The sequence below is a fragment of the Triticum urartu genome, chromosome 5A, assembly GCF_056163025.1.
Source record: "Triticum urartu cultivar PI428250 chromosome 5A, HENAU_Tu73, whole genome shotgun sequence".
NCBI lineage: Eukaryota > Viridiplantae > Streptophyta > Magnoliopsida > Poales > Poaceae > Triticum > Triticum urartu.
Genome location: NC_141877.1, coordinates 627,075,602 through 627,088,868, shown reverse-complemented (window position 1 = coordinate 627,088,868; position 13,267 = coordinate 627,075,602). Strand labels below are relative to the sequence as shown.

Genomic DNA, 13,267 nt, shown 5'->3' with positions numbered 1-13,267 from the left:
CAACTCCTAAGAAGTCGCACCACGCCTTAATCTGTCATCACAGAGCGCCCAAAGTCCAAACGAACAGATAATGATTGAGAGACTTTCGCAAAAGAAGCATAGACAATGCTACAAGTAGCATAATTTTTTGAAAGGTCCACTAGTACTATAACCAATGAAAACAATAGCATGCTACAACAAAATAGCGCGGACCTTAAAATATGCTATTAGCATGTTATATCGCGCTATAGCGTGATATTAGCGAGACGTTATACAATAATATATTTAGCAAGGTCATTCTCAATATGCTATTAGCGACGCTATAGCGCGCTATTCTTTTCAATGACTATAACACTGTATGATTAATTAGTAGTCGTATCATTCTCCAAGCTAACTACCCCATGAGTGAATGAGGCCGACCTATAAATAGGTCGTCGTCGTCTAGTAGAACAACGAAACGCGAAGAGCTCCACCGATCACGACAATGAAGAGGCTCAGGTTTGGCGAGGAGCCGGAGGTGGATGGTGCCGCCATAGCCCATGAGGTGATGCTGCTGCTCGCCGCGCGGAGCGCCGCGATGGGGGGCGGCGAGCCGGTGGCGCGGCCGCGCGCGTTCGAGTGCAAGACGTGCAACCGCCAGTTCCCGTCGTTCCAGGCGCTCGGCGGCCACCGCGCCAGCCACAAGCGGCCGCGGGGCGATCCGATCAGCGAGCAGGCGTCGGCGCCGGCGCCGGCGCCCGCGAGGAGGCACGGGTGCACGGTCTGCGGCGTGGAGTTCGCACTCGGGCAGGCGCTGGGCGGGCACATGAGGCGCCACCGCGCCCACGAGCAGGAGGGGAGCGCTCACGAGCCGGTTGTCGCCGAGCGGGAGCCCGGCGAGACAAGAAGGGGGCTGCTGCTGGGCTTGGACCTGAACGCTGCTCCCGCTGAGCAGGCCCTGGAACTCTCTCTCTGGGCCTGACCGAACCAAGGACCGGTGGGCTGCTGTTCCTTGTGCGATAGCTCCCCTCCTACTCTTCTCTAACCTAGGGGTGTGGTGTTTCTTTCTTGTACAATATTGGTGGTTGTCAATTGATTGATTTGGATTTCCACCCCAAAAAAAAATTGATTTGGGTTTGTGAATTGAAAGGATACAACAAGACTTTTCTTATGTTATGTCGTAAGTATTTGATTGCCTGAGTATGTACAACAGTCGACAAGTGATCATAAAACCCATAAAACATCTACACCTACTGTGGTGACAAAAAAAAATTCTTGTGCGAATGGATTCCTCGTGTTTTTGTTGACCACTCTTTGCAAAACAGCCCAAAGAATTGTTCGCAATGTGAATGTGTAAAGAGTCTCAACTCCTATACACGTGAGACCGCAATGTATATATTGATTAGATCGGGAGCTGGGTCGTAGGTAGGTTTACAGGTGGTTGATTGTACGAACGTCCAAAGAGAGATACATGCGAGGGATAGAGAGAAAAGAAGTTAAGTAGGAAAATATCTAACTAAACCCTGGCCTATACTTGATGCCCACGCCCACACATTGGTACGTGACATACAAGAGAAAATTTCCAACACTCTCCCTTAATCACAACTACACTAAATTGAGATTCTGCCTGAATTCTTCAAAACTTCTAGTAGGCAACGCTTTTGTGAATCCATCTGCAAGCTGATCCTTTGAAGGAATAAACCTGACCTATAACTGTTTATTTGCAATTCATTCTCTGAAGAAGTGAAAATCTATCTCAATATGTTTGGTCCTGGCATGCAAAACTGGGTTAGCTGACAAATAAGTAGCACCAAGATTGTCACACCAAAGACAAGGGGGTTGCACTTGTGTAATTTATGTTCTTTCAACATGGACTGGAGCCAAATGACTTATGTTGTGGCATTTGGTAGTGCTTTGATCGCTGCTTCTCTACTTGACCTAGAGATGGTTGCCTATTTCTTTGCAAACCAAGAAATTAAATTTGGTCCATAGAATATAGCAAACCCACCTGTGGACCTTCTATCATCCACACAGCCAGCCAAGTCAGCATCAGAAAATGCAACCTATAAGAGTAGATGATGATTTGCTGAATGTGAGACCAACAGTCAACGTGTTCTTCACATACCTTAAAATCTGTTTGGCTGCTGTCCAATGAGTTGTGGTAGGAGCATGAAGAAACTAACATACTTCATTGACTACAAATGGAATGTCAGGTCTACTGAGGGTCAAATACTGAAGACAACCAACTATGCTTCTGTAATTGGTGATATCCTCCTGATCTAGGAGCTTTCCCTCTGTTGGTGACAGAGGTTATGAACTAGACAGTGTTGTTGGTGAAGGTCTGTAGTTTTGCATGCCAACCCTGTTTAACAACTCACTTGCATATTTTTCTTGAGATAGATGGAGACCATTACTATTTTTTTGAACCTCAATGCCCAATAAGAAATGCAGGACTCCCAAATCCTTGAGAGCAAACTCAGAACATAAATCCTTAAGCAACTTTTTTACTGCCTCATTAGATGAACTACTGACAATAATATCGTCAACAACTCAACATATATGAGTACAAATATGGATATTTGCTGTTTGGTATAGATAAATAAAGAGGTGTCAGATTTTGATGGAACAAACCCAAATGCTTGGAGTTTCGTGCTCAACCTTGAATGCCATGCTCTAGGGCTTGTTTCAACCCGTATAGAGACTTGTCAAGCTTGCAAACATGGAAAGGTTTATTTTTATCTTCAAACCCAGGAGGTTGCTTCATGTACACATCTTCTTCCAGAACACCATGAAGAAAACACATTCTGAACATCTAGCTCTCTAAGGCTCTACCCACTGGACACAACAATAGATAGCACACGACGAATTGTTGCAGCTTCAACAACAAGACTGAATGTATCCTCATAATCCAAGCCATACCTTTGCTTAAAACCCTTTGCCACAAGTCTTGTGCCATCTAATTTCTTTTTGATGTCGTACACCCACTTGCATTCAATCAAGTTGTAGCCACACTGAGGAGGAACCAAGTGCCATGTTTTATTCCTTTTTGAAGCCATGTACTCATCATTCATAGCTGTCTTCTACCTGTCATCAGCAAGAGCATCTGATAATTTAGTAGGTTCACCTGCCATAAAAGATATAAAATTTGAAAACATTATATTGATTTTGGAAGTTACTCCCTTCTGTAGTCTGGTTCATGGTTGCACATGAGAGGCCACACGGGCAGTCGATGTAGATGATCCAGCCGCGATCATAGAGGATCCCGGAACCGTTGTTGTCTGCTCCAATCCCAAGGAGGGTTTGACCCCAGGGCACACCGATCGGGATGGTGCTCGGGCCGATCTCAAGGGAGATTCAGGCGTGGGTGACCACACGCGGCCTAGCGATGCACACGGACCGCCTGGCGTTGGGCCAGCCGTGGGACGAGATGAATGTGGCTCCAACCACATGTTGTCAATAGATTGGCACAAAGAGGCGAGGGAGGCGTTGTTACTGTGGGAGGGACGGATCCTAAGGTAGATTGCCCCGTCATCTATGGGCCACACAGGGGCACGACTGGATCAGTGGGAGGGACGGATCCTAAGGTAGATTGCCCCGTCATCTGCGTCAGGTGCCGCGGGAATAATCTCGAGGCGGATCTGCCTTGAGGCTCGCTGTCTCCATGTGGAGGCACGTGGAATAATGGCCATTTTCTTTGCTATTTATTTCCCTGTTTGCATCCAAATTAAATTCTACAGCCACATATTCAGATAAATTGTGATGAGTAAGGAACAATGCTATTACTTTCACCCCCATGATCTATTCCAATAAGAGATGGTAGCAGAAGCAAGATTTCCTTGCGAAGAAGAGCACCGACATTAGGGTGTGGTTTCTCAAAGGGAAATTGAGTTTCATCAAGAAAAACATCACATGATATGCAAACATGACCGGTAGCAACATCAAGACATTTGACACCTTTATGTTGTCCACTATAGCCAATAAAGATGCATTGTGTGGAACGAAACATGAGTTTCTGGTTGTTATAGGGACGAAGATTGGGCTAGTAAGCACAACCAAACACACAGAGTAGAGCATAGTATGGTTTGATATGAAGGACACATTCGATGGGAGTTTCGTTTTTGATGACACGACTAGGCAATATATTTATGAGATGAACAACGACTAAAAAGGCTTCATCCCAATATTTTAGTGGCATGGATGCGCAACAAGAAGGGCAAGACCTATTTCAACAATATGTCTATGTTTACGTCCTGCTGATTTGTTCTATTGATGAGCATGAGGACAAGATACATGATGGGAAATGCCTAGCGTTTGAAAGAAAGAATTTATCTTTTCATATTCGCCACCCTAATCAGATTGCATTGCAATTATTTTACTATCAAACTTGCGTTCAACAAGAGCTTGAAATTTATGGAAGACTTGGAAAACATCCGAACATTTCTTGAGGAGATAGATCCAGGTGCACTTGCTATAGTCATTAATAAAGCTTACTTAGTATGTGTATCTATCAACAAAGGAAGGGGCTGGTCCCCACACATCAGAAAAAATAAGTTGCAAGGGTTTTGTAGAAACTGGGTATGGCAATTGATGAATTTTTGCTTTATGACAAGAATCACAAATAATTTCACGATCGCGCTCACCAACATACGGGGGCTTATTTCCACTAAAAATTTGGTAAACAATGGAAAAGATGGATGGCCTAAACGCTTATGCCACCTTTCTAAAGTGAGTCTTGTGGCGCCATACACTTGTTTATTGGAATTAAAATTTTATGGAATCAACGGATAAAGACCGTGCACGCATCTATCGTGGTAGAGAACCCTCCTTCTGGCCTGGCCCTTTATCAAAGAAATAGGTTATCAAGGGTAATACGATGAAAAGAAAGGATGTTTCTTGATGCACCAGGAACACGTTGAACATCTTTGATATGCATATCACGATATGGGGTGTTAATAATAGATTAACCAACATGACTAATCATCATACCTTGCCCATTTTCAGTGGCATGGACTTGATCTTGACCGGTGTACTTATCATGCATGATTATCTTGGCAAAGTCTGAAGTGATATGCTTATTTGCACCGGTACCAACATACAAGTTTGAATCAACACCATAGGAGATGTCCACCACAGCTGCAACATGCCTTCTTTGGGAGTTGTGCTTTGCATAACGCCACTTGCAATCCTTGTCAATATGGTTAGTTTTCTTATAGATCTGACATTTGTTTTCATACTCTTCATAATCGGCAAAGTGACCACATCCTCCGCCCGTATTGTTGTTGTAGAAGGGACATGGTGGGTTGTGGTTGTAGTAGCAGCCGCCATTGACATTGTTGTTGTAGACGCGTTGGTCACTGGCAGAGTTTTTGTTGTGGTAGCCGCCGCCGAAGTTTTTGTGGTAGCCGTCGTTGCCACCGTTATGGTAGCCGTTGCTGTCTCCACTATTGTGGTAGCCGCCACCGCTGCCACCCCATTTAGTGAGTTGCGTTTGGCCTTGGAGGAGCTCCCTTGGCTGCGGTAGGCCGCATTGGCTGAGGACTTGAAGATGAAGGAAATATGCCCTAGAGGCAATAATAAAGTTGTTATTTCATATTTCCTTAATCATTATAAAGGTTTATTATTCATGCTAGAATTGTATTGATCAAAAACTTAAATACATGTGTGAATACATAAACAAATACCGTGTCCCTAGTGAGCCTCTACTAGACTAGCTTGTTGATCAAAGATGGTTAAGATTTCCTAACCATGGACATGTGTTGTCATTTGATAAACGGGATCACATCATTAGGAGAATGATGTGATGGACAAGACCCATCCATTAGCTTAGCATATTGATCGTTCAGTTTATTGCTATTGCTTTCTTCATGTCAAATACATATTCCTTCGACTATGCGACTATGCAACTCCTGGATACCGGAGGAATACCTTGTGTGCTATCAAACGTCACAACATAACTGGGTGATCATAAAGATGCTCTACAGGTATCTCCGAAGGTGTTTGTTGAGTTGGCATAGATCGAGATTAGGATTTGTCACTCCGAGTATCAGAGAGGTATCTCCGGGCCCTCTCGACAATACACATCATAAGCTTGCAACCAAATGACTAAGGGGTTAGTAACGAGGTGATGTATTATAGAATGATTAAAGGGACTTGCCGGTAACGAGATTTAAATAGGTATGAAGATACCGACGATCGAATCTCGGGCAAGTAACATACCGATGGACAAAGGGAATTACGTATGTTGTCATAACGGTTCGACCAATAAAGATCTCCATAGAATATGTAGGAGCCAATATGGGCATCCAGGTTCCGCTATTGGTTATTGACCGGAGAGGTGTCTCGGTCATGTGTACATAGTTCTCGAACCCGTTGGGTCCGCACGCTTAATATTCGTTGACGATATAGTGTTATATGAGTTATATGATTTGGTGACCGAATTTTGTTTGGAGTCCCAGATGAGATCACAGACATGACGAGGAGTCTTGAAATGGTCGAGAGGTAAAGATTGATATGTAGGATGATGGTGTTCGGACACCGGAAGAGTTTCAGAGTGCACTGGGTAGTCATCGGGTCGCCGGAAGGGGTTCCGGACACCCCCGGTTGGTGTATGGGCCTAATGTGCCAAGGGGGTACAGACCAGCCCACAGGGGCTGGTGCGCCCCTCTCCCTGGTCGGCCGGCCCTAGGGAAGGAAAGGGGGAGGGCTAACCCCTCCTACCTTCCCCTTCTCATGGGAGAAAGGAAGGGGGGGGGGGGGCGCGCCTCCCTCCCTTGCCTTTCCCCGCTCACCTAAAAAGGAAAGTGAGGGGGGGGGGGGGCTTGGGAGAGACCCCAAGTAGGATTCCCCCTACTTGGGGCGCCCCCTTGGCTGCTCCTCCGCCCCACCTATATATATGTGGGAGGGGGCGCCTAGCATACCCCACAATATTGTCTTAGCCGTGTGCGGTGGCCCCCTCCACCATTTACACCCCCGGTCATATTTTCGTAGTGCTTAGGAGAAGCCCCGCGGAGATAACTTCACCATCACCATCACCATGCTGTCGTGCTGCCAGAACTCATCCACTACCTTGCTGTCTTGCTGGATCAAGAAGGCACGAACGTCATCAAACTGAATGTGTGCTGAACATGGAGGTGCCGAACGTTTGGTACTCGATCGGTTGGATCGTGAAGAAAGTTTGACTACATCAACCGCATTGTCAAACGCTTCCGCTTACGGTCTATGAGGGTACGTAGACACACTCCCCCCTCATTGCTATGCATCTCCATGGATAGATCTTGTGTGTGCGTAGAAATTTTTTGTTTTCCATGCAACGTTTCCCAACAGTGGCATCCGATCCAGGTCTATGCATAGATGATAGCACGAGTAGAACACAACGAGTTGTGGGCGGTGATAGTCATACTGCTTACCACCAACGTCTTATTTTGATTCGGCGGTATTATGGGATGAAGTAGCCCGGACCAACCTTACATGTCCACGTACATGAGACCGGTTTGACCGACAGACATGCAACTTGTTTTGCATATAGGTGGCTGGCGGGTGTCTCTTTATCCCACTTTAGTTGAATTTGACCGCGGCTGGTCCTTGAAGAAGGTTAAAATAGCAAACTTGATAAATCACCGTTGCGGTCTTTGCCGTAGGTAAGAACAGTTCTTGCTAGAAGCCCATAGCAGCCACGTAAAACTTGCAACAGCAAAGTAGAGGATGTCTGACTTATTTTTGTAGGGCATGTTGTGATGTGATATGGTCAAGACGTGTTGTGATATACGTTGTTGTATGGGACAATCATGTTTTGTAATTTATCGGCAACCGGCAGGAGCCTTATGGTTGTCTCTTTATTGAAATGCAAACGCCATGTAATTGCTTTACTTTATCACTATGCGTTAGCGATAGTTGTAGAAGCAATAGTTGGCGAGACGACCACAACGCAGCGATGGAGATCAAGGTGTCGAGCCAGTGACGATGGAGATCATGACGATGCTTTGGAGATGGAGATCAAAAGCACAAGATGATGATGGCCATATTATGTCACATATTTTGATTGCATGCGATCTTTATCCTTTATGCATCTTATTTTGCTTAGTACAGCGGTAGCATTATAAGATGATCCCTTCACTAAATTTCAAGATAAAAGTGTTCTCCCTAAGTATGCACCGTTTCTAAAGTTAGCCATTTCAAAGCACCTCGTGATGATCAGGTGTGATAGACTCTATGTTCATATGCAACGGGTGTAAGCCAGATTTACACACGCGGGATACTTGGGTTAAACTTGACGAGCCTAGCATGTACATACATGATCTCGGAATACTGGAGACCGAAAGGCCGAACGTGAGTCATATAATAGATATGATCAACATAGAGATGTTCACCTTTGATGACTACCCCATCTCACGGGATGATCGGACATGGGATAGTTGATTTGGATCATGTATCACTTAGCTAACTTGAGGGATGTTTATTTAAGTGGGAGTTAATTAGTAATTTCATTAATTGAACTTAATTTATCATGAACTTACTCCTGATAGTATTTGCAGATTATGTTGTAGATCAATAGCTCACGATGTAGCTCCCTATTTTTGATACGTTCATAGAGAAACTAAGTTGAAAGATGATAGTAGCAATGATGCGGACTGGGTCCATGATCTGAGGATTATCCTCATTGTTGCATAGAAGAATTATGTCCTTGATGCACCGCTAAGTGACAGACGTATTGCAGGAGCAGATGCAGGAGTTATGAATGTTTGGCAAGCTTAGTATGATGACTACTTAATAATTTAGTGCGCCATGCTTTACGGCTTAGAACCAGGACTTCAAAACGTTTTGAAACACCATAGATCACATGAGATGCTCCAAGAGCTGAAATTGGTATTTCAGACTCATGCCCGTGTCGAGAGGTATGAGACCTATGACAAGTACTTTGCCTACAAGATGAAGGAGAATAGCTCAGCCAGTGAGCATGTGCTCAGAATGTCTGGGGTACTACAATCGCTTGAATCAAGTGGGAGTTAATCTTCCAGATAAGATAGTAATTGACAGAGTTCTGTAGTCACTATCACCAAGCTACTAGAACTTAGTGATGAACTATAATATGCAAGGGATGACGAAAATGATTCCAGAGCTCTATGCGATGCTGAAATCGGCGATGGTAGAAATCAAGAAAGAGCATCAAGTGTTGATGGTTAATGTCGGTGTCAAAACCGGCGGATCTTGGGTAGGGGGTCCCGAACTGTGCGTCTAGGCCGGATGGTAACAGGAGGCAGGGGACATGATGTTTTACCCAGGTTCGGGCCCTCTTGATGGAGGTAAAACCCTACGTCCTGCTTGATTAATATTGATGATATGGGTAGTACAAGAGTAGATCTACCACGAGATCAGAGAGGCTAAACCCTAGAAGCTAGCCTATGGTATGATTGTATGTTATGGTTGTTGTTGTCCTACGGACTAAAACCCTTCGGTTTATATAGACACCGGAGAGGGTTAGGGTTACACAAGGTCGGTTACAAAGGAGGAGATATCCATATTCGTATGGCCTAGCAAGCCTTCCACGCCAAGTAGAGTCCCATCCGGCCAATGGAGATAGTCCGGCTGTCCGGAGACCCCTAATCCAGGACTCCCTCAGTAGCCCCTGAACCAGACTTCAATGACGATGAGTCCGACGCGCAGTATTGTCTTCGGCATTGCAAGACGGGTTCCTTCTCCGAATACATCATAGAAGAATTTGAATACGAGGATAGTGTCCGACCCTGCAACATAAGTTCCACATTCCACCGCAGAGAGAATAATATTTCCGCATATCTAATTTGCTGGCTTGTTTTGGCAGCACAACGTTATGTCATGGCCCGATGATTATTCGAACCGTTTCTTTTAAGAAGCTCCACACATAGCGCGAGGCGGTTTCTTGACATGTCTTGCCGAAGCGGAGATCGTGTTCGCCCCAATTACAGGATTCTCATTAATGCGGTCGTGGGTAACCCAACCGTGTCTAGGACTCCTAGATTATAGGCAAGTCCTAAACGACTACTGAGAGGACGCTTGATATTCACCCTCTTTATAAAGGGACAAGGTTTTCACTTTTTCCCTCTCGTGCTCAATCGAACCCTTCCCCCACCTCGAGTTCTAACACCCAAAGCCCAGGTTAGGTGCTCCGGATCTTCAATCATGTCCGAATCCAGCCTTCAAGGCCGATGGATGCCCTCCTCCGTTACGGAAGAGGACATTAAGAAGTTGAGGGAGGCCAGATACCTGACCGCCGAGGTTTCGCATCGGCTGCCTGCTCGAGGGCAGATCATCCCTACTCCCGAACCCAACGAGAACGTTGTGTTCTTCTCCCACTTCCTCCGAGGTCTAGGCCTCACTCTGGATCCTTTCGTTAGGGGTTTGATGTTCTATTACGGGCTAGATTTCCACGATCTAGCTCTGGACTCCTTTCTCCACATCTCGACTTTTATTGTCGTGTGTGAGGCCTTCCTCCGCGTTACCCCTCACTCCGGCCTGTGGCTCAAGACCTTTGAAGTAAGGCCGAAGATGATCGAGGGGCAACATGCAGCATGCGGAGGTGCATCAATAGGAAAGATGGCAGGAGCTCCATGGCCGAAAGGTTCCTTTCCAGAGGTGTCCGAATTATGGCAACGGGAGTGGTTTTACGTCACGGCTCCCAGAAGTGCCAAGTGGGCGGCTGCCCCCGCTTTCTGCTCGGGCCCCCCACCATAACTGATGTCATGGATTAGCAGAGGTCTGAGCTGGGGTCCAGCCAAGGACATGCCTATACTGCAAAGCGGCATCCGAGATCTCTTCGAGGGAGATTTTAATTTGGCTGTGGTAATACAAGTTATGCTGGTTCGTCAAGTCCAGCCTTGGAGACGCCGGCCCTTCGCTTGTGGGAGTTCAACCCAGAGGGACCGCATGCCATTCAAAGTTTCCTCGGCCCGACGCACGAGGAGATGTACAAGTCATTCTTCGGACCTCAAGTAGAGTGTCCGGATATTACCGAGGACGTGGGCCTGAGCAGTAACCGCGCCGCCGAACAAGTAAGAAACCCTCTGGCCGAACACACTGTCTTTTATTCGTCATGAAGTTATTTCTGAGAGTTTGCTTTTTGACCAGGACTGGCTAACAAAAACGAAGATGATTCTGTGTTTGGCCCCCCTCCCTGAGGGTTTGGAAAATCCGGTATTGGAAAAGATGCTCGAGGTCGCACCTTGCCCGGAGCCCTCGAAGGAAGATACCGGGGGGGATAATACGGGCGGACGCGGGCCCCCATCACTGCCCGTTCCAACCGAGGGAATGAGCTTCTCCTCGGAGGAGGACAACCGAGGGAGGAAAAGGACTGCTTCCGAAGATCCGAAAGCCGAAGCCTCCAAACGAGAGAAGAAGTCTCCCACAGAGGGTCCTGCCTCCGGGGGTGCTTTTGCCGCACAAAGTCCGCGGGGGGATCAGCCCTCCAACGAGTCGTAAGTGATCCAAAATACTTCAATAGTAAAGGTATGCTATCTTTTTTCTGAGAAAATAACCACCGCATATATCTTGCAGTTCGGGCCTTAGCCCCTCTCAGATGAGCTCGTCTTCGGGGGATCTTCCTCCAGAGATGATGGAGAGCGAAACGCCTCCTCCGGACTCCTCCGCTCAAGAAGCGGGCGACCCCGAAGTGTCGTCACGGAGGACCTCTCCGGATCCGGTGAGGCCAGAAGATAATCCCATAGATCCCCGAAGTCCCCAGCGTCCGGCTCCCGAAGAGAGCAGACAAAAGAGTCCGGCACCATCTGGTGAGCGGTCGGACGTTCTGAGGGAGTTGGTGGGGCAAGCAGCCATCTCAGAAGAACACCGTATGCTGATGGGTACGGTGATGGAGAGAATCTCGTCCACCAAAAGCGGATTACATGAAGCCTTTATGAGTCTACTGACAGGCTTTGAGGTACATGAGATAATATGTGATAGTAGTGCACATGTTAGGTGTGCCCTATGTAGATAGTAGCCCCTGAGACTCTGGCTGTCGTCGAGAACGGCAGCGAACAGAGGATCATATTCCCAGGCAATAACCAGACTGGCCCTATGTGCAGGTGGTGGAAGCTCTGGTGGCTAGCCGGACTAGTGAGTTTGCCAAATTAAAATGGCAACTGGATGCAGTAGACGCCGACATCGAGCTTGTTAACAAGAGGCTTGATGAGGCACAGGGTAAGTGTTATTATCTGGTGAACGTCACATAGTAAGAGCAGCATGATGCCAGTATCTTTAATATGTTGTGACTGCAGATGGAGCTGCCACCGTGGAAACCTTGCGGGCAGAACTTGCCCGAGCCAAGGAACAAGCGAGGATTAGTAATGCCGCTGCTTTGAAGGCGGCCGAAGAATTGAAAGCCGAGAAGGCCGCACATTGCGAGAGCCAAGAGAAGATGGCCAAGATGGCCGTAGAATTAAAAGACACTGCCGACCATTGCTGGGTCCTTGAAAAAGAAAACCGAGCGAAGGCAACGAACCTTGAGAAGGCCACGATGGCGGACAAAGACCCCCGTTCTGCTATGAGATCAAGAAGGAGGAGCTGCGGGAAGCCGGGGATATTGCGGCTAGGAAACCCTTCATGTTACGGAGGAAGTTTGGAGATCCACGGTATGCCCGGCTGTGGAGTTAGGCAGATGCGTATATGGATTTGGCGGCAAGCGCTGCCGATGCGGCCAAGTACTTCCAAGGTCAGACAGATCGTGAAGTGGACAAACTGTTCTGGTCGCAATTCCACATTCCAGAGCGTCCGCTTTCATTGACTGACCAGCTAGCCGAATGGGCCGAACTGAATAGGTTGTCCGGACTTGCCATGAGGTCTGTTGTGGATCAGCTATGGCCGGAAAAGCCAAAGCCGAACAGCTATTTCAGCTTAGTGTAGCAATTCCTTGGTGCGGTGCCGCACATTGATGCGATGAAGATGTCGGCGTGCATAGAAGGCTCGCGGATGGCCCTTGCCCGTGTTAAAGCATACTGGGCGGAGATGGACGCTACCACTGTTGCGGCACAGGGTTCGGCCATAGGCCGAGTGGCTGCCGAGCATTATTTCGAGGAGGTTCTCGAGGGTGCTCGTTTGATAGAGGCCCAGTGCTCGAGGAATATTATGTTTGTGATATGTATTCTCATTGTAAAAACAATGCTTTTATGAAGTTTTTATAATGCTATGTTTATACTTTTTCCTGAAAGTAGTATGATGCCTCCTGTGCGGCCGTTTATGTATACATGTGTATAACCTGAAAGATTGCAGCCGTCGGCTTCAACCCCCACGCATATAATGCGGAGGTGCTCGCAAAAAACGCGTGTTCACACTTAACCCAACG

At 47.0% G+C, this 13,267-nt stretch overlaps 1 protein-coding gene across 1 annotated transcript; it reads left to right on the top strand.

Moving 5' to 3' along the window:
• Positions 1-418: 418 nt before the first annotated feature.
• LOC125506287 (uncharacterized) lies at positions 419-1,118 on the top strand. Its single transcript, XM_048671139.2, has one exon. It carries the CDS (start codon positions 464-466, stop codon positions 938-940), a length of 477 nt encoding a protein of 158 aa, XP_048527096.1. The 5' UTR covers positions 419-463; the 3' UTR covers positions 941-1,118.
• The last annotated feature ends 12,149 nt before the right edge of the window (positions 1,119-13,267 follow it).

Coding starts and splice junctions, on each gene's coding strand:
- LOC125506287 (XM_048671139.2), top strand. CDS start 464: ATGAAGAGGCTCAGGTTTGGCGAGGAGCCGGAGGTGGATGGTGCCGCC.